This window comes from Pectinophora gossypiella, chromosome 4, assembly GCF_024362695.1.
Source record: "Pectinophora gossypiella chromosome 4, ilPecGoss1.1, whole genome shotgun sequence".
NCBI classification, from domain to species: Eukaryota; Metazoa; Arthropoda; class Insecta; order Lepidoptera; family Gelechiidae; genus Pectinophora; species Pectinophora gossypiella.
The window spans coordinates 16,378,722-16,398,943 of record NC_065407.1 but is presented as its reverse complement, the minus strand read 5'-3'; the positions used below and the strand labels follow the sequence as shown (position 1 = coordinate 16,398,943).

General features: G+C 39.2%; 2 protein-coding genes across 2 annotated transcripts in view; one reads left to right on the top strand and one right to left on the bottom strand.

Moving 5' to 3' along the window:
* LOC126382366 (lysosomal acid glucosylceramidase-like) overlaps positions 1–20,222 on the bottom strand; it is a 251,263-nt gene that overhangs the window by 193,296 nt on the left and 37,745 nt on the right. The gene's annotated exons all lie outside the window — the stretch shown is intronic.
* On the top strand, positions 766–19,880 carry LOC126382340 (tetratricopeptide repeat protein 17). Its single transcript, XM_050032146.1, has 19 exons — positions 766–958; positions 1,328–1,702; positions 2,857–3,083; positions 3,678–3,965; positions 4,935–5,044; positions 5,601–5,918; positions 6,890–6,971; positions 8,031–8,189; positions 8,966–9,088; positions 9,327–9,468; positions 10,952–11,176; positions 12,256–12,433; positions 12,777–12,893; positions 13,368–13,571; positions 14,214–14,331; positions 14,554–14,773; positions 16,076–16,233; positions 18,314–18,419; positions 19,111–19,880. The coding sequence occupies exons 1-19, from the start codon at positions 857–859 to the stop codon at positions 19,237–19,239; spliced, it is 3,381 nt and encodes a 1,126-aa protein (XP_049888103.1). The 5' UTR covers positions 766–856; the 3' UTR covers positions 19,240–19,880.

The following is a 20,222-nucleotide window of genomic DNA, read 5'->3' as shown; positions in this document are numbered from 1 at the left end:
TTCACGATATCGTTATACCACTTGTCTAAATCCAATACAATTTTCCATAAAACTCCATCATTATTAAATATTTTACAGGGTTGAATTATTTTAGTGACTTGTGTCAGAAATTCTCAGTCTAACAGCTATACTTTTATGCAGGTGGTAGTAGTGCGTTCAATAAATTATGCATCTTTCTGTTGTTCAATATGATTTGCATTAGGTACATACGAGGCGGCTACGATGTTACTGTATTTACATTAGGATAAATACGTAGGTATAAATTGATGTAGTAGGTAAGTAATACTACTCACGAAAATAGTATTAAAATCAAATAAAGTTTAAATAATAATTTAATTTTAAAATATTTTTTAACGAAATTCCCGCTAAAATATTTTCCTTGTTTTCATTTATAAATATAGCTTTAATAACATTACAATATTACAAAATAGTAGAAAACATTAAAGTTGAATATGCATACCTAATAAAATTGTTTATTTTTCTAGATTATATATTTTCCTACGATGATCATTAGGAAATTGTAATCAAAACTATTTTTTTGTTCTAAAACTATCCTATGTTCAAAAGAACATGTAACAAATTTTATAAACGATAATGAAAAAGTCAGATTAACTGTGTTTATTTGGTAAAATTTTGGCAATTCGTCTTTACCTGTAAGAGATAACGCTATACAGTAATTGGTTTTGTCTCAAGTAAGAATACATCTGGCGTTTATTACAAGCAAAACAAAACATTTAAAATGTCAAAACCTGCGCGGATGTTCGATATTTACACGATCGGTTTCCAGTGAAAACCTTTGTTTTTTAAATAAATACAATGGCGTTTTAGTGTTGAAGTGGTAGTGGAAACTCTCTAGATGGAGTACCTGACTCTTTTGTGGTTGTTTAGCTTCTACACCAGTGATGTTCACGCGGCGACACACTGGATGGTAACCGAGACTGGTCTCATCCAGCCAAGGGTATGATAACGGCTTCTTTTTTATCTAAACCACAGGATAACCTACTTACAAAAAGTTCTATTTATAGCACACAGTACTAATCATTGCTGTAGGAAACTTAATTATTTACATGACTACAGAAAGTTATTTTTTATTTTTTAAAGAACAAATCTAAATACAACGTAACATAAAAAATACGATTGAACAAATAATACAAAACGCCGCCTTATTGCTAAGGTAGCAATTTTTCCAGACAACCTTTAGGCAATAGTTTAATAAATGCATATCAGGACTGACTGTGCAGAATAAAATGTAACAAAAGGGTTAAAAGTAGGTATTTATTATAAAGCACAATATCATATATATTTTTTCCTGTCTTTACCGTTTTAGGATGACTCTCCGTTCCAAATGAACAAGCCGTATGACTTACTAGCATTTCTTAATCAAGATATTCGCTGGGACAACATCCGTAAGCTATACCATGACATGTTGCGACGGCAGAAGGACCTGAGCCATATTTGGGATATTGTTGAAAAGGATAGCGATGTCAATACGCTATTGAGCAATGAAGCTCACTGCAAGAAGTCTGGGCCATTGAACTTAGTGGACTGGTATACGTCACCCTTGGAAGAAGGGTTATCGAAACATATACCCCAGGAGGAGTATTTACTTCGCCACCCGATGTACGGTCAGGACGTAGATGTACCGGATTGTAAGAAGATATCCTCGTTGACTTACAGCATGGCTGCTTTTGAGCATTTACCGGTAAATGATACATTACATACTTTCTTATTATAAGTCAAATATAACGAGCAAGTAACAAGAAAAAGACAGAGAATTTATCTATGTTTGTTGAAAAAATAATAATAATACTCCAACAGACGTCGACCAAACTTTGACTGCACCAGACACTGAAACTGAAATACACTTGGCCTAGGCCCGTGTATTTCATTAGTACACTAATATTTCTTAAAAATATTGAGAATCTCAAAGATAAAAAATAATAATAATAAAAAAGTTTAAAAACAAACAACAAACAAAAACAAACTTCAAATAATCTTTTTTTTTCCAATTTCGTTCTACTTGCCATCGGTCGTTCCACAATAAGCAGGTGTTTTAAGGTGTGGATATGTGGGCGTTTATAATCCTGTGATTACATGGCCCCCGTTTCTGTCCTCTTATGTTAAAAGAATGTTCTTTCGCTTGAGTCTGCTGCTGTTGTTACCAACATGTAGGAGTTGAGTAGCAAGTGGATTGAACTTTACTTCAAAAAATCAACCTTTTTCAAAATAAATTGTGCAACTGCATTAAAAAGCTGATCTATTTTCCTCATTAATCCTTTAGTGAGATGCTTCTAGTGACACGTCATTTCTTAAATTCTGACAGGTGGTTTAGAAGTTAGGATGGAACACACGTGCATACACACAATAATACATACATACCGGTCAAAGTTGGCCACCTCTGTTTTGACACAGTGACGCCACTTAGGTCTTAAAACAGCAAGGTCCTCCCAGCGTTCAGTGGAGATGTCGCAGGCGGTCAGGTTACGTTTCAAGACGTCCTTGTACCGCAGATATTGTCCCCCGTGTTTACGCTTCCCACTCGCTAGTTCGGAGTAGAAGACGAACGACGAAAAACGCCAAACACGCAAGGATCGTCCCAAACCCATCCATAGCTACACCTTCAACTCGGATGGACAGCTATTCTGCCTCCAATGTGACCGGGTTTTCAGAACAAAGTTTGGCTTTGCCAGTCACATTCGAGCGCACGAGAGAAGAAACTGAGGTCGCCTTTGTCGGATACGACAAGAAGGACTATACATACCGGTCAAACACATAACTCTCCTTTTCGCTTCGCCGAAGTCGGGTAATTCGTTTATAAATAAATAAATACATAAATAAATAAATATTACTTTCCAGTCTATGCAACAGCGAGAGAAGCTGGTTATCGATGCGGAATTGTCGTTACCAGAGCTTATATCACCGGTGATGACAGTGGAGCAATTCGGCCACTGGCTAGCGAACATTCTTCGCAAGAACAGTTCCTCCTGGCTTCATTACAACTTGGCTTCGTTGTACTGGAGGGTGCGGGGTAACGCTGTGAAGGCCTTAGAATGCAGTCGACGAGCTGTACACTACGCTCCCAGGTTCGTCACAATGACATGTACAGCCTCATAATGAGGTATACCTAGGCCAATGCTGGGTATAATATTGATCCCGATTCCTGCAGACACCTAATTTTATTTTAAGTTATACCCGTCATTTTCTTATGCACCAAAAAGGAAATAGACGGGAGATTGACAACTGTTAATTTTAAAATGAATGAATAACTCGGGCGAATTAGCATCTCGCTGTTATGCAACCTGTTTCATGTGTGTTGTCAACTTAATTCTGTCGGGTTATTGGCCAATACATACGGAGAGTTTTTAAAATTCCTGCCTAAAATTGACATATTTTCCATAAATTTTACGCCTGTCGATTATCCGTCCCTTTCCTTTTCGGCGGATAAGAAAACGACAGATAAAACTTAAAATAAAGTTAGATTCACCACCATTGTGACAATATTCTATAATAATTTATAATAATGTCGAGCAAACGCCAAAATCGGCGGTTGTCGAAAGCTACTAATTGGTTATCCATACAATGACTGGTTGCTTCGAAAATTGTTTAACATTCGGTATCAAAATTTAAACACAACACAAAAGGACCTTTTTAACATCATAAAAACTGAATACTTCCAGGCGCTACAAAGACATCTCCCTTCTAAGCATGGGAACGACTCTGCACCGAGGCAAGAAACCTGATGACGCCATAATAGTGTTGGGCGCAGCAGTCGACCACGAGCCGCAGTGCGCTCACGGACACTTCGTCCTGGCCAACGCGTACGCTGTCATAGGCGAATACAACAACTCCGTAAGGCATTATGACAAAAGTATCAAATTGAACCCTGGGGTGGAACAATCTATAAAAAACAAACACGCCGTGCTTTGTCTAAAGCAGATGATCAAGAAAGTGCGGATACATTACAAGTGAGTATTCATTGATATTTATTACCTTTTTTTTGACGTGACTTATTGTAGATTTGCCGCAGATGGCATTAACTACTTGACCGGACAAATGGGGAGCGCTGAACTCTCTCACCCGATACAACGTTTAAGACAACAGGCCTGAGGGTGCCCAGTTGGGCGCGAACCTCGGCTCAGGGCGTCGTCTGAGAGGAAAAATATTTGAAAGAATTAATCGACCCTAGTGGGTCGATAGCGATAAGCGCTGAATGAGGGAAATCGTCGACCACCCTGGCGGGGTCGGTATCCGGGTCCTGAAGTGTTTGGTGTCGCGAGCTGATTGGCTGCCTCTACGGCTAGAGTAATAGGGTCGTCGGGATCGTATATTACGTCTTTCGGACGCCGATACTTTTCAGTACCGTCCCTAAGCGGAATGTATTCGGAAGCCGCAACTACCAGGGGATTTGGGTGGTGCGGAGCAGAATCGAAAAAACGTTTCGAAGCTAATTTGAGCCATTGGGCAATGGTTAATATTTTTTATCTTCAACTAAACTTCTCATCAAAAAAATATAATTTATTTTATAGAGACAGAGTCACTATCTCATTTCATGTAATAGAATAGAAATAGAATAAAATGGAAATTGTTTATTATAAAAGGACGCCACACACAAAAAACAAGACACTAACATCACATAAAATTTATCACAAAACAATTACAAAAAGCATAGAGGATGTTCATTAGAATGATCATAAGGTGGTGGTGGACGTCCTGAGATAAAAGGGCCTCACTCAGCACAGTCGCGGCGTGAACCAGGACAACGGCGACGACCATTATAGTCGGTGATACGGCACACCACCTATCACGTTGGTCTAACAGAAAGCTCGATGAAGCGTGGGTACTTTGGTCATCTTGCGAGACGGATAAACCTCTGGACTACCCCAATTGGGGAAATCGTGAGCTTATGTTCATGTTATTTATGTTATTAATTTCAGGACACTGAAAAAATTGCATAAAGAAGTAACGGATTATGCCGCTAGAGAGGTTATGTTCCTGAAGTCCCAGGCTGCCTTCTTGAGGACCATGAAGCATAATGAAGAGTTTGGTATGTGATTTTCTTTGTATGGTAACATCTCCTAGCGTTATCCAGTCCTCATGAGGACAGGTCACCGAACCTGAAGATTTGACAGCTCCGGTTTTTTACAGAAGCGACTGCCTGTCTGACCTTCCTACCCGCTAAGGTAAAACCAGGCCGCAATAAAGGTTAGGTCACACACCTCCGAAAATCTTCTCTCGGTCATGTGGGTTTCCTCACGATGTTTTCCTTCACGGCTGAGCAAGTGATAATCATTTATGATCCAAAAAAAAACGATAATCATTGATTTAAGCCTGTGCTGGCTTTGAACCTGCGACCTCAAAGTGAGAGGCAAGCGTTCTACCAACTGGGCTTCCACGGCTCCACGGCTCAGCTTATGTATGTACGTTTTTCTTGCAACTTCTTTTTCCCCGGCTATACAGGTTGTGAGAAGCTGCAGTAGTTTCAGGCGGATGAGGCGTTCGTTATTTAAAAAATGACGATTCAAAGTGTAACTATGTTACCAACTGAATAAAGATACTTTTGAATTTAGAACTAAAATTTTAAATTTTTAATATTATTTCAGATTACACGAAAGTAGACAGAATTCTGCACAAAATGTCAGAGATAACGGGCCTAAAAATAAAGGACTTAAAAAAAGAGAGCGATAAATTCTCTGTCATTAAACACTTCCTCGACGAGAAGTATAAAGACAGTTGGGTAGACGACAGAGGCATTAAAGCTATAGAGTCGGCTTATGAAATGCAAGAACTGATTAGGAACATCTCTAAACACGCCGCGTCCGCATCGGACTTCGTGATACAACCGGACCTAGTCAAAGTGTCCGATGCGAAATATAAAAAGGAAATCGGGCCTATGCCTGTGTTTAATGACGCTAATCGGGGTAAGTTTTATGCGATTTCTTATTCTTATTTTATTCTTTTCTTTTTTTTTCTTATTCTTTTTTTTTTTATTCTTTTCTTATGACGCCGGGGGACGACTGACGCCGTGGATTGCGGTTGTCGGCATGGTTATTTCACCCCTACATACATAACATAAACAGCCTATATACGTCCCACTGCTGGGCACAGGCCTCCTCTCAATCAACCGGAGGGGGTATAGAGCATACTCCACCACGCTGCCCCACTGCGGGTACTGGGGGTATTTCAACCCTAAATAATAAAAACTATACTACGTTTTTCCCCAAAGTCTAATCTGTCTGTGTACTGAATTTCATCAAAATCGGTTTAGTAGTTTTGGTGTGAAATAGTGACAGCGTGACAGAGAGACAGAGTCAATTTATCATTTATAATATTAGTCGGGATTCGAAGTTAGACTTTGCCTTGGATTTTTATGAGTTCAATTTCATGTAAATGCACAGTTTGCGAATATAGTTGTGACTAAGGAATGCAATCCCTACTTCGAGATCGCAAATTCGAGATCCCGCGGGATTGGAAATATCAATCCCGCGAGATCTCATTTAGTTCATACAAAAGTATAAAGTTAGGATGGCTGAAAACGATGGCAATTGCTTGTTTGTGATAGTGAGGTTAATAAAAACAAAATATTTTTTTAAACAAAAATTTTTTTTTGGAAATCTGCATAGTCGAAACAAAAAGTATAACTGAAGAAGAATCGCCCAATCCCGTCAATTTCGAATGGGGTCTCGTCATATTATGGTTCGGGATTGCATTCTCTAGTTGTGACAATATTGGAGCAAGTTTGTTGAAAGAGATTACATTGCATAATATAATACCCCCCCTACCACAGACTACTAGTACGTAAATACGTACGTAAGTACCTACTAGTACTAGAGGTAGTATTTTCCGAACTTAAACTGAAATAATCTTTTTATTTTTTGATTTTCTTTTTTAGGACCCAAAACGGATTCCATTAAACCAGGCGTGATGGACAAGATTGATGAGGAAACTTATGAGTATGAAGTCAGGATGCCACTGTGAGTACGGAAATATTTATGACTAGTTTCCAACTAGTCAAATCAGTTACTTATTACCCTTTCTTGCACTTATTGTAAGTGCAGGACGGCACTCATTTGGGAGCCGTCGAACTGAATTTGGGTTGGGTTTGTGTGCACCCGAATGGGCACCAATGTATTTTATTTTATTTTATTTCGTGTAATTTCATTTTTATTAATAATATTAATTTTATTTGACTTTTTATATAATTTAATTTTAATTTATCTAATCTAATCTGATGTACTTATACTTATAATTATGGATATTAATCTGAAATAAATAATTTAAATTGAATTAATAGAAAATGAATTTCTCTATACTATACTATATTACTAAACGTCAAAACATGAAATTACTATGGAATTTGTATTCTCTTAACCTAATCGGACGACGCTCAGTGGGTAGGCCCGCTACAAGGTGGACCGACGATCTGGTGAAGGTCGCGGTAAGCCGCTGGATGCGGGCAGCGCAGGACCGATCGTCGTGGAGATTCTTGGGGGAGGCCTATGCCCAGCAGTGGGCGTCGTACGGCTGATGATGATGAACCTAATCTGAAGATTTGATAGAACTTAAGTAATTCTGTCGGGTTGTTTAGCAAATATAAAACGGGGCGAGGGGGTTAAAATTTCTGTCTGTCTTAATATGACGTCTGTTCCATAAATTGTATGCCTGTCGATTACCCGTCCCTTTCCTTTTCGGCGCATAAGCAGATGACATGTATAACTTAAAATAAAATAAGATGGTGTGTACAGTCATGAGCAATATAATGTCCCCACTTTAGGACTCTGTCGCACTAACATATTTGACATTTAGTGAGACTTACAGTTCAATTTGTCAAAAAAGTTAATGTGACATGGTACCAAAGTGTATACATGTTAATGCTCGTGACCGTATTGGCACCAGCATCAATATAAACGATATCGGAATACCACGATTTAAAGCCCATATTTGAATGATATTTTATTAAACGGGTGGTAGCAGAGTTGTGTAAGCGGTCTTTGACCTTAAGGCGACGATTTGATGTTTATTCTTAAAAACAGGTATCCACCAACGATGAAAATCCATCGAAACGTGGAAGATTTCGACAAAGATGCCGACTGGCCGTCAGAGAAGCTGTGCAAGGAAGCCGGGCCCACTTATCCTGAAAATACTGAGGTCATCTACCCCATCTTCCTGCCCTTTGAGAATAAGGGGTTGAGGTATACTTACATTGATCTTCTACTGTCGTGTGGGTTGTAAGGTGGAGTACCAATCTCATCAACCCTGGTGTCCGGGTTGATTGAGCCGCCAAATGCCCCTGACGTGGCTCATGTAACGACTACACATTACATTACATACATTACATTACATTACTTACATTGATATACCTATATATAATGGTGTCAGTGACACTGTAGAATACTGAGGGGAATGATTCAGCTCGTGACTCTGAGTTAATATCAAGTGGATTTTTCAGTCACGATTTTCATGTTTTAATGAATTTCAATGGAAAAATTCCACTTGATATTAACTCAGAATCGTGAGCTGAATAATGCCCCTCAGTATTCAATGCGGTTTTACCAACCCCCTCCCGTACAACTACCGTAAATAACTCTAACTTATCGTCCCACTTTTTGAGCGCTTATGTTCAATCTACGGGATTTAGATTTGTTTGTATAAGGCGCTTTATCTACGCTACTAATATAGGGGAATAGTGACACCGTAGAAATACTGAGGGGGATCATTCAGCTCATTAGTCTGAGTTAATATCAAGTGGAATTTTCCATCGCAAAAGTATAGATTTTAAAATAATTTAAAAAGAAACGCAAAAAAATATATATAAATTTTGCGACGGAAAATTCCATTTGATATTAACTCAGAATCATGATCTGAATCATCCCCCTCAGTATTCGTTACGATGTCACTAACGTCTGACGTATGTGTGTCTAAGTCTAAGTTATATGTTTCGTCAGTAAACCCAGTTATTTCGTTGCAGACTAAAAGGCATCCTAACGCATAAGATTAACTTGGGTTTGAATGTGGAACACGAGCTGCCGTGGCACCCGCCGATGTGTCCACACTCGCGGGAGGCAGCTACTGCAGCGCAGAAGAAGCCCAAGTAAGTACAAACCGCCTTCGTAGTTCAGTGGTTGAGCGTTGGGTTTACGATACCCAGGTCCTGGATTCCATTCCTGGACATGTCCCCCGTCTAACGAAAAAAAAACACTTTGTGCCTGTCCCTGATTTTGTTAGGACATTATAAGCTGATCACCCGTAAGATGATCCGTACTTCGGAAGGCACATTAAGCCGTTGGTCCTCATAATGTTAATGACTAGTATACAAAAAAAAATTGCAGGCAACCGATATTGACGGAGATAGTACAGACTGACTACCTGCGTCACAAGTTGATGGAGTATGTGGGTGATGGGTACCCAGAGCACTCGCAACATATGCAGGACGCCGAGATTGGACAGAGGATACATACCGCCATGCAGATGGTACGTACCATGTTTTATGTTTATTTCTGTGTGTATACGTGCACGTTTGCGTACGTGCGTACGGGCGTGCATGCGTAATTACGTGCGATATTTTTTGGTTAAGTTCTTAATTCTTGATTTTTATGATTGTAAAAGGGTAAATAACTTAGCCACTATTAGGTGGAGACTTGTAATTAGCCTTTAGTTATTGTCTGGTTATTATTTAAAATAAATAACACCTTAAAAATACATAATCTAAATAGATATGACGTTAAAAAGAAATTAAAATGTTGGCTCCAGACACTGGATTACAGTAAAACAGAAGAAATACTTTTATAAAATATTACTATATACGCACTAAAGACATCAAACCCACACAAACACATACACTCAACACACACACACACAGACACATACACACACTAAAATATATATAGATCGTTTTTCCATTTACATAAATAAATACATGTAACTACTATATATAATTATCATAATCATAATACCCATGCACTGCACATGACTACTTATTAACTAATCAGCAGCACCTACAATCTATTTGCACCGACACTGAACCACTGACATTCACAACACAGGTCGCCTAGTGTGAATGGCAGGGAACTTAATTATATAGGTTGTTGTTCACAAGCTTGTTTGTATATAAGATTAACTTAAGTTTTTAAATACTTGTAAAGCTTTTATGTAATAAATTATTATTATTATTATTTCCTTTTAAACTATAGTTTATCTCCTCTTTCGGAGAGCTCGTGTCCTATTATTATTATTATTATTTTAGAAAATGTAAAGGAAATTAATTTTTTTTTTAAATGTAGTTATGTATGTATGTACAGGAGTCATCTGCGCGTGAGTGTATTACAGTGAACAAGTAGTTGCGCTGGTACAAGTCCACTCTCTCCTCCTCAATCTCCTCAATAAATAATATTACGTTGTGGTAGACCAATTGAACGCTTGACTCTCACGAATTGAATGCAAGTGAAGAACAACATCGCGAAAAAACCTACATTCCCGAGAAATACGTTTCGGAGATATATAACCTTACCTGTTTTAGGGTGGTTATTCCTTTACAGGTTGGAAAGTTCTGTCAAAAACCGGACCTGTCAAATCTAATGTTGGGTAATCTAAGGATGTCATATCATAAATGGTTGCAAGTTATCTTCTGAATACGTAAAAATAGGCCTACGATCATTTAAGAAAGATAGAACTTTTTACTAAACGTCAACACACGAAATTACTATGGAATTTGTATGAAAAAAGCACACTGTGGCGTCATAGAAAAACGTGATAAAATGTCTGACATTTAATTAAAATCCATATAAGTTAAATAGAAAAAAGAAAATGTTTTTCGTTAGTTTAAGATCTGTCTTTATTTAGTAATCACAATTTCATAATTTATCTTGAAGCTAGTATACGACCCAATTATGTACCTATGTGAGATTTATAAAATGGTATTTCGTTGACATCAAAACAAAAATACTATATATTTCAGGGCGTTGCACCAAAATGGATGATATACACTCTAACATCGCTTTACTGGCGTGTACGTGGTAACAACGTGAACGCCTTAAGCTGCCTCCTAGCAGCTAGTAAGAATGTTAAGAGCAAATTCAAGGATGTCGTCTTGACTTCGCTGGCCTCTGTATATTTGGAGATGGGGCTGTTTGATGAGTCGCTACAGGCCGCTGAGGAATCTTTTAGGCTGAGTCTTTATGAGGTAGGTGTCCTGACTTTGATTAATCAAATCAGTGGTTACCAATTCCCGATCGTTTATGTATTGGGTAACTTCTTAAATCATCATTACTATTTTAAGAGCCACGCTCTTGTCGGTGTAGCATTCTCCATGCTACTTTTTAGGGAAAAATAGGGTAGTGGTTTCCCCTTTGCCTTCCGCCCCGCAGTACTCTGTCTGACGCGTGTGTGAGGGCGCCCAGAGTAGTCTATTTCAAAGCTGTACTAGGACTCCTTACCTCCGCCTCTGAATAGTACTGACAGTTGCTGCTGCACTCTGTCAGGTTTGTCTGTTCTTAAAGAATCGTTTTGAAATATAATCCCTATACAGGGTGTGGTGTTGGAGGAGGATGGAAAGAATAAGTTGGACAGAAAGGGTTACAAATGAGGAAGTGCTAGTAAGAGTAAGGGAAAAGAGACAAATACTGAGAATTATTGAGGACAGAAGAGGCAAGATGATTGGACACCTAATAAGACACGACGAATTCATTAAAAACATCATAGAAGGAAAGCTAGAAGGAAAGAGAGGAAGGGGAAGACCAAGAAGAGCTTACATGGAACAGATTAAAGAAAAGGTTAACGTCGTGTCTTATAGGGAAGTCAAGGAATTGGCCTTTGATAGACTGGAATGGAAAATGCTACACCGACAAGAGCGTGGCTCTTAAATTGATGATGATGACAGGGTGTTAGTGTAACGAAAACTTTTAAGGATGATTTAGACCATGATTCTGAGTTGATATCAAGTGGTCCATCGCAAAATTCATGATTTTTTTAAGTTTTTATAATTATTTTCAAACTTACATCAGTAGGTGGTTACCGGGATCAACAGCTTAACGTCGTTTCCGAAATACAGGTCATCTTACTTTCGTACAATCACCAAAAGGGTAGTCGACTTGCGAAATCTTAACCAAAGTGCAAAGTGATTTTTATACCACTGGAGTTGTAATTTTGAGCCCAATGCTCAACCACTGCATCACGGAGGCAATATTTTTGTTTACTTTTTACTAAACGTCAAATTCGTAATTATCAAAACTTTCTAAACGATTTCTTTTGTTTCATTTCCAGCCAGCTACAAACTTCGTTCTAGCAGAATTAAACATGGTAAAGAAGCATCGCAACACGCAGATGTTCCACATGAAGCAGGTGGTCCGCGTGGAGCCAGGGTTCATGGGCGGGGTGGCGCGGAGCCTGCTGCTAGGCTGGGGCTGTCTGATGCGGCAGCTCGAAGCGGTGCACGGACTTGGTACTACATTAGGGATTGTCCATTAATCACATGTGACTTGCCTTGCTCGAAGGGAAGGGGGGGAAGGTTTGGTTCAGATAGACTATATCCCGATGGGGTAGTGGTACATCTGTCGCAAGACGAACTAAGGTGTGGGTACACACCTCACCGAGCTTTCTGTTAGACCAAAGTGACAGGGTGAGCCGTATCGCCGTCTATAATGGTCGAGGCAACACAAAAAATGTATTTCCTGCTATAAAACCTCACGTGATTAATGGGCGACTTCTTACATAGTTTATTAAGTATAATAGTACCTACCATTTATGCAAATGAATCATTAATTTAAGTATATGACTTGATTTAGATTTCGGCGATGGTGACATCTGCACTCAGGTGGAGCCGGGAGTGAGCATGGTTTGCGAGAAGGACGGCACGAACTGTCAGATGACCAACATACAGTGCGTCACGCATAGCGAGAAAGGTGAGTTAGAGTGAGACAGCTACATTTGAGGGTGCAAAATTATTCGAGTACCTATGTGAATTAATAGATTTATTTACGTTTATATGTAATACAAACTGGAAAAAAAAGAAACGAATACATGAAATAGTAGGAGTAGGTACGGACCTACTGCGCACAGCACATGAGCACAGGGGTGCTGGTAGGTCTTTTGGCCACGTCTTTCCTTCAGCGATACAGCTTCCGATGTAAGCCAATTTTGTAGAATAGATATTCTTGTTTTTTTTTAATTTTGAGATAATATGCGTGCCTGTTTAATAGCAATAAGCTCGGCATGATGCTATGTCGTTATGTCAGATAAGACAATGGATGTGACGAATAATGAATGTGGAAGAAGAGATATCTATGATAGGATCGATGTGAATGGAATTCTATATGTATGCATGAGACGGACAGGGTACAGGATACTCATTGACGCTTGTTCAAATAACCTTCCAGAAAGCACAAGCACTCTAGTCCGCCTAATGGAGATCAAGAAAGACCCAGCTCTCCTCCCGGAGCCAATGGACGCCTCAGTATTCGACCCGTTTACTATGAATATGCCTTTAGAACGTGGGGACAAGGAAGGACACGAAAAGAACTTTCTGACGATGGTGACCATTCTGGAGAACCTACAGGGGTGTGGGCCTTCGGGCTGCGTCAGTAAGTATGTGACTGGATCTTGTTGATTCTTTGAGCTTGGTGGAGGGTGCTTTGGTCTGATCTATCTATCTGCGTGGGACATAGAAGAAAACCCTATATATTGCGTTTTTGACTTCTTTCATTTCACTTTATTTTTCTTTTTACAATCGAACTTTTCCAACACCTTCTGACACCGTCTGTACCAAAGAGAATAGACAATTCATCTTATTTCAAAAAACCCACTTCCGCCCTATTCATCCACCAATCTAAATTCATGCCATAAACAATCAAATCCTCTTACTTTCTATAAATCTTACGTTCCGTTCTACTCACTTTCCTACATCTTTCAACTCAACCTGTATCCACCTACTACTACAATCCTGTGCATGTCTCATCCCCCTAAAACTACTGCAGCTGAAAGAAAAACCCCGGATCCTTTCCATTCTTTCCGGTCCTGCGCAAGTCTCAACCACTACTTGCCGACGTATCTCACATCTCCATCGGGCTGCTGGTCAGCCTTGATGTCGTATACTATCCCTTGGCTATTTATGATGTGTATGTTTTTATTATAATCCTTTTGTTTACATATCACTGAGGTCAAAGTCAAAGTTATATCATCGATGCGAAAGTGAGTTATGGTTTGATGAGTAATAAAATTTGCAGACATAAAATCTGAAGACCTGGCGTTGAAGCAAGAAGACTGCACTTATCAGTTCCTGCAGTTGGGTTACTGGCTGCATATCGTCAGCTTCCAACTGTTTTTCACTGATCCTGACTTGAGGTGAGTAATATTATTGACATTAGGGAAGTGATGTTTAGAGACAAGAGACTTGGCTATATATGTAGACTACTCTGACATTTTTATCGATAACTATCTACAGACCTACAAACGCCTGCGTATGGCTTCCTCTCCGTTTTGCTCTAAGGCTGGGAAGTTACAGCACTTGTCACGCTTATAGATAGAAGTGAATCGCAGATACAATCTGTATCTGTCTATTTCCAGAATACCATCAGAGTTGTTATCAGCAACGGCTGGCGCTAAACGCGTCCCAGAGTGCAGGGTGTACGCAGATCCTGCCGAGGACTTGGTACTGCACCGCGTCAACAAATTAAGCCCGGAGGGCTGGGAGCAGGTGCCTTCCCTGCTGCATCAGTTCAACGAGCTGTTCCACTTCATGGACTTCGCTGTCATCGGCGCCAAGATGGCTCGGTTCCTTGAGACGGTCAGTAGCCTATAATGACCTCCGTTATTCAGTGGTTGAGAGTTGGGCTCACGATCCGGAGGTCCCAGCTTCGAATGCCGGTGGGGACATAACACAAAAGTCACTTTGTGATCCCTAGTTTGGTGAGGACACTACAGGCTGATCACCCGATTGTCCGAAACTTCGGAAGGCAGGTTAAGCAGTTGGTCCCGATTAATACTTACTGATGTACGAAGTCGTTACACGTGCCATGTCAGGGTTAATACATGGACTATGTAATAACACTGACGCCTGGGTTGCTGAGGTTAGTTACCTTACACCTCGGAAGACTCTACTGCTGCGTAAGGGTCATTCTCTGGATCAATTTTGAACTGAAAACTCGATTCAATACTAGAAACCCTAATAGTTACAAGATTATTCCAAGTTATGAAATTGTGCCTATTCTTGTGGACACAAACTTAATCTAATTTTAGTTTGGCAGTTCTAAAACTAGTGATGTCTTTCACTTACGTGAAATAAAGAGATAGAGCTGATTTTGGTCCTGTCAATTTCAGTTAAAATTAAGTTGGTGCGTGCTCATATTGGCACTAATGTTATAATTCCTTTGAACTTCTGGCCCGTGGAGGCATGAGGCGTCATCTTCTGTCAGGGACCTAGGGAGGTGTTTGAGAGAAAGGGGGCATGATCCACGCTCTGGGTCATTTCTGGTTCAGCGCATCTCTCTGGCCATACAGCGAGGGGACGCTAGTTTGATGGGTACGTTTGAGCCGGAAATGATCCGGGGTGGACTTTAAGAATAATGTTGAGGAAGCTTGTTGCTGATAAGGTTTGTTCTTCGACGAAGCTGGTGTGGATTTCATTGACTGTTTATAACGACATATTTGCTGAAGCCTGTGGTGGATCCCTAGTGTTTTTGTTTTTTTAAATATTGTTACCTATAATCCCCCTAGCATTATCCGGTTTCTCAATGGATCCTCTTATCTAAACTGAAGGTTTGACAGATCCGGTTTTTTACAGAAGCGACTATCTGATCTTAAAATCAACCCAATACAGATTAAGTCACATGCATCCGAAAATGCATGTCTCGGGAATGTGGGTTTCCTCACGATGTTTTCCTTCACCGCTGAGCACGTGATAATAATTTATGATCCAAACATGAATTCGAAAACAAATTCGGCTAGCATTGGTTTAGGGCTGTGCTGGATTCGAACTGGCGACCTCAAAGTGGCAAGCGTTCCACCAACTGTTTGTTACCTACTTATTCAATTTATCTAATGCGTGTGCGTTTGGAGTTGCGTGTGTAAGCGTGTGGTGGTGCCGCAGCGGCCGCGCTCGTGGGTGGGCGCGCTGGCGGCGGGCTGGTGGTGCGGCGCGGCGGGGCGCGGCGCGTGCGCCGTGCGCTGCCTGGCCGCCGCCTACGCGCTGGCGCCGCCGCGCCACCGCGCTCACGCCACGCGCGCGCTGGCCGCGCTGCTGCACATGTCAGTATACGGGAGCCCGCGACCACGGAATACAGGAAAGAGGGTGAAAAGGCCCTGACGCGCATTTTGTATGAGATCCCCGCTCTCTTTTACCACTACTCCTGCAAACAGATAACTACGATAGCTCTATTGCTTCTTAAATTCCAGTCGCTTTACCAACAATGTATATTGTATGTGATTGGCTGCAATTTTATCATTACTTTTCTAAGATACTGCAAAATGACAAAAAAAATATGAAATTTTGAAATTTTGACATGTATTATATTGTATTAGTATTAAGATTTAATAAAAAAAAATATTTTTATACGATACTCCTTCAGAGATGTATGTACTGTCTTTTCAGATACTGCATATAAAAGTATTTTTTTGATAAATAGCCGATCATACTATGGTTTTTAGCTTTCCTGTGATAAAGAGGAATCTTTTTGCATGATAGTAAATATTAGTTTTTTTTTCCTGCAAGTTCCAATGCACAAGAGGACCTTTTAATATACTATCGCGGGGCTCCGTGGGTCGTAGTTTGCGAATGGAGTGCAAAGTTGAAGTATGAACTACTTAATAGAACTATTACTTGTATGGCGCACGTTTCGCGCTCACTTGATTTGTCCGGCCAAGTAGTTAATGCCATCTGCGGCAAATCTATAGTCCGTTCAAAAATGATCTTCATAAAAGGTAAACAAACCTGTTACTACAAAGAATGTTCGAATTTCACCTAAACTACGCAAAGTATTCTTCTAATAACATCCGTAGCACTCAATAGATGTATGATTTCTTAGCTCAATGTGAAATTAACGTAAAATAATTATTAAAAACACATTTTTTCATGTAAAAACAAAAATCAAACAAAACCTCACACAAAAAAGTTGACATCATAAATTCTTGTTAATCTGTGGCTAGCTGTCAATTTGACTATTAGTGATGAGACATTTCATTCAGGTCAGGAAAACGAGTCAGTTCCGTGAATAACTTAAGTGAGTGTACTGTACTTAATAAGCCGAAATACGCAGAAAAAATGACTTTCAAAGTGAATTAGTGTAACCACAAAGAAACATACAATATATATTTTAATATTATCATACAAAATATTCAAACAACCCAAGAGAGTCAGTTCATTTTGATAAAATAACTTGAGCTAAAATCAATTCAGCACTTCACTAGTATGCAGTTTGACACAGATAAAAAATGTCGGCAGCCATATTTGTTTACCTTTTATGAAGATCATTCTTGAACGGACTATACAATAAGTCACGTCAAAAAAAAAAAGCGCTCACTTGGCCTTTCCAACCACTTTCTTTTATTCCGTGCTTGTAGCCCACACGATACAAGAGTATACCCTTTCGCCGTATGATCACGAGTACTAATATGTATACACTTTGAAACCATGTCACATCAACTTTTTTGACAAATTAAACCGTAAGTCTCATTAAATGACAAATATGATAGTGCGACAGGGTTCTAAAGTGGGTAGGTGCATGATATTGCTCATGACTGTACCGCCGCGCCGCGCTGTGCGGCGACCTGTGATAACATGGAACATTTTTAAAAATTCCTGCTTTTTTAAATTGCGGACATCTTTATTTCCTGCAGGTTCGCATTTGTCAAAAAGAATAATACTACGTATAGAATGGTAACTTTTCGTCCCGCACCAATTCGTATTGGGCGCCAACCTCACCCCCTTTGGATTTTACTTTAGTATAATGGCCGTAAGCCTCTAAGGAGTAAAGGGGAAACACACCGACTGTCCGTCTCGCTCACACACACGGCGGTATGAATGAGATTTTTTAGACAAACATTATAATGGTCGAACTGTTTTAGTGTATTAGTAACTTGTAATGGGCACCAATGTATTTTATTTCATGTATTTTATTTCATTTTTATTAATAATATTAATTTTATTTTATTTATTAGAACATTGATAATTTTAATTTTATTTGATTTAATATAATTTGATTTAATTTAAATTTATCTAATGTACTTATAATTATGGATATTAATCTGAAATAAATAATTTGAATTTGAATTATAACTCCTACAGCAATACCACGCAATATAAAAAACTGATTTATTTTTTGATTTTCAGGCAAACAAAACACGACGAGGCAAAAGAGTGGGCCTACCTGTCTTTCTATCTGTCGCCAAAGAGCAAAACCGATGCTTTTCTAGTCGGACTCACATACACTTACCAAGTAAGTTAACGTTATTTTATTAGTTCCTCCAACTTTTATTTTTATGCCTGTCGATTACTCGTCCCTGTCTTTTTGGTGGATAAGAAAAAGACAGGTATAACTTAAAATAAAATTAGATGTTTTCTACAGGAATTAGCACCAATGTCCTATTGTCCGCTAAAAATAATTATTATATTGTTATACTGAGTGTCTTTTTTCTTTCTTTTAGTTGTATAAATTCTGCTATGAAGGAGCGGAGTCTCATGGCACAGGCATTGTTATTCTTAAAAGGAAACTCCAGTTCCAAATGTATACTTTTGTTAATCATTATCACTAATTTAAGAGCCACGCTCTTGTCGGTGTAGCATTCTCCTAATTTCTACTTTTTTAGGGAAAAATAGGGTAGTGGTTTTCCTCTTGCCTTCCGCCCGCAGTACTCTGTCTGACGCAAGTGGGATGGCGCTTAGAGTGGTCTATTTCAAAGCCGTACTAGGACTCCTGTCCTCCGCCTCTGAATAGTACTGACAGTTACTGCTGCCCTCTGTCAGGTTCCAGGTTACAGTCCCTGTGACTTGCCTTCCGTCCTGCATTGCCGTACCGATGGCTCCCATCATCGCCTCTGGAACCGTTGAGGTCTTCACCCGTATCCCTGGGCAAGGGTTCTACGCGGGTACTTTTGTTAATGCAAATATTTTTTTTATTGTATTTTTAGGTTAAGTACGAGCAAGCCGTATGGATGTACCGCTACGCACTGTCATTCGACGAGAAGTACCTGCCGGCTAAGGCCTGTCTACACGCCACTATGTGTGTCATGCTGTTTGGAGAGGGCGCCAAGCTGTAGTGATGTTCCAGGTAAATGTTGGGCAGCACTAAACGAACTATAGTCCGTTCAAAAATGATCTTCATAAAAGGTAAACAAACCTGTTACTACAAAGAATGTTCGAATTTCACCTAAACTACGCAAAGTATTCTTCTAATAACATCCGTAGCACTCAATAGATGTATGATTTCTTAGCTCAATGTGAAATTAACGTAAAATAATGATTAAAAACACATTTTTTCATGTAAAAACAAAAATCAAACAAAACCTCACACAAAAAAGTTGACATCATAAATTCTTGTTAATCTGTGGCTAGCTGTCAATTTGACTATTAGTGATGAGACATTTCATTCAGGTCAGGAAAACGAGTCAGTTCCGTGAATAACTTAAGTGAGTGTACTTAATAAGCCGAAATGCGCAGAAAAAATGACTTTCAAAGTGAGTTAGTGTAACCACAAAGAAACATACAATATATATTTTAATATTATCATACAAAATATTCAAACAGCCCAAGAGAGTCAGTTCATTTTGATAAAATAACTTGAGCTAAAATCAATTCAGCACTTCACTAGTATGCAGTTTGACACAGATAAAAAATATCGGCAGCCATATTTGTTTACCTTTTATGAAGATCATTCTTGAACGGACTATAATTGCATTTAACATTTCAATTCAACAGTAGGATTTTAATACTCATTATACTCAATGTAACCGATCAATGTTCGAACCAATAGTTTAAGTAAAGTTACCATATTTGACGATAGTTTAGATGGACGTGTTTTCTCAATAGATTGGTGTGTCAGAATCTCAATGTTTTCACATTTTCAATGAAAATGAACAACTTGTTTTCTATATTTAAGTAGGAATGATATGAAATCGTGTGATATTTTGAACCAGGGAAATGTTATTAAAAATAAATGATACTGGGGACTGAAAAGGCAACATTGAAGCTATTCATCTAAAAAAGCAATATTGCAATTTGACATTTGCGCATGCAAAAGTTA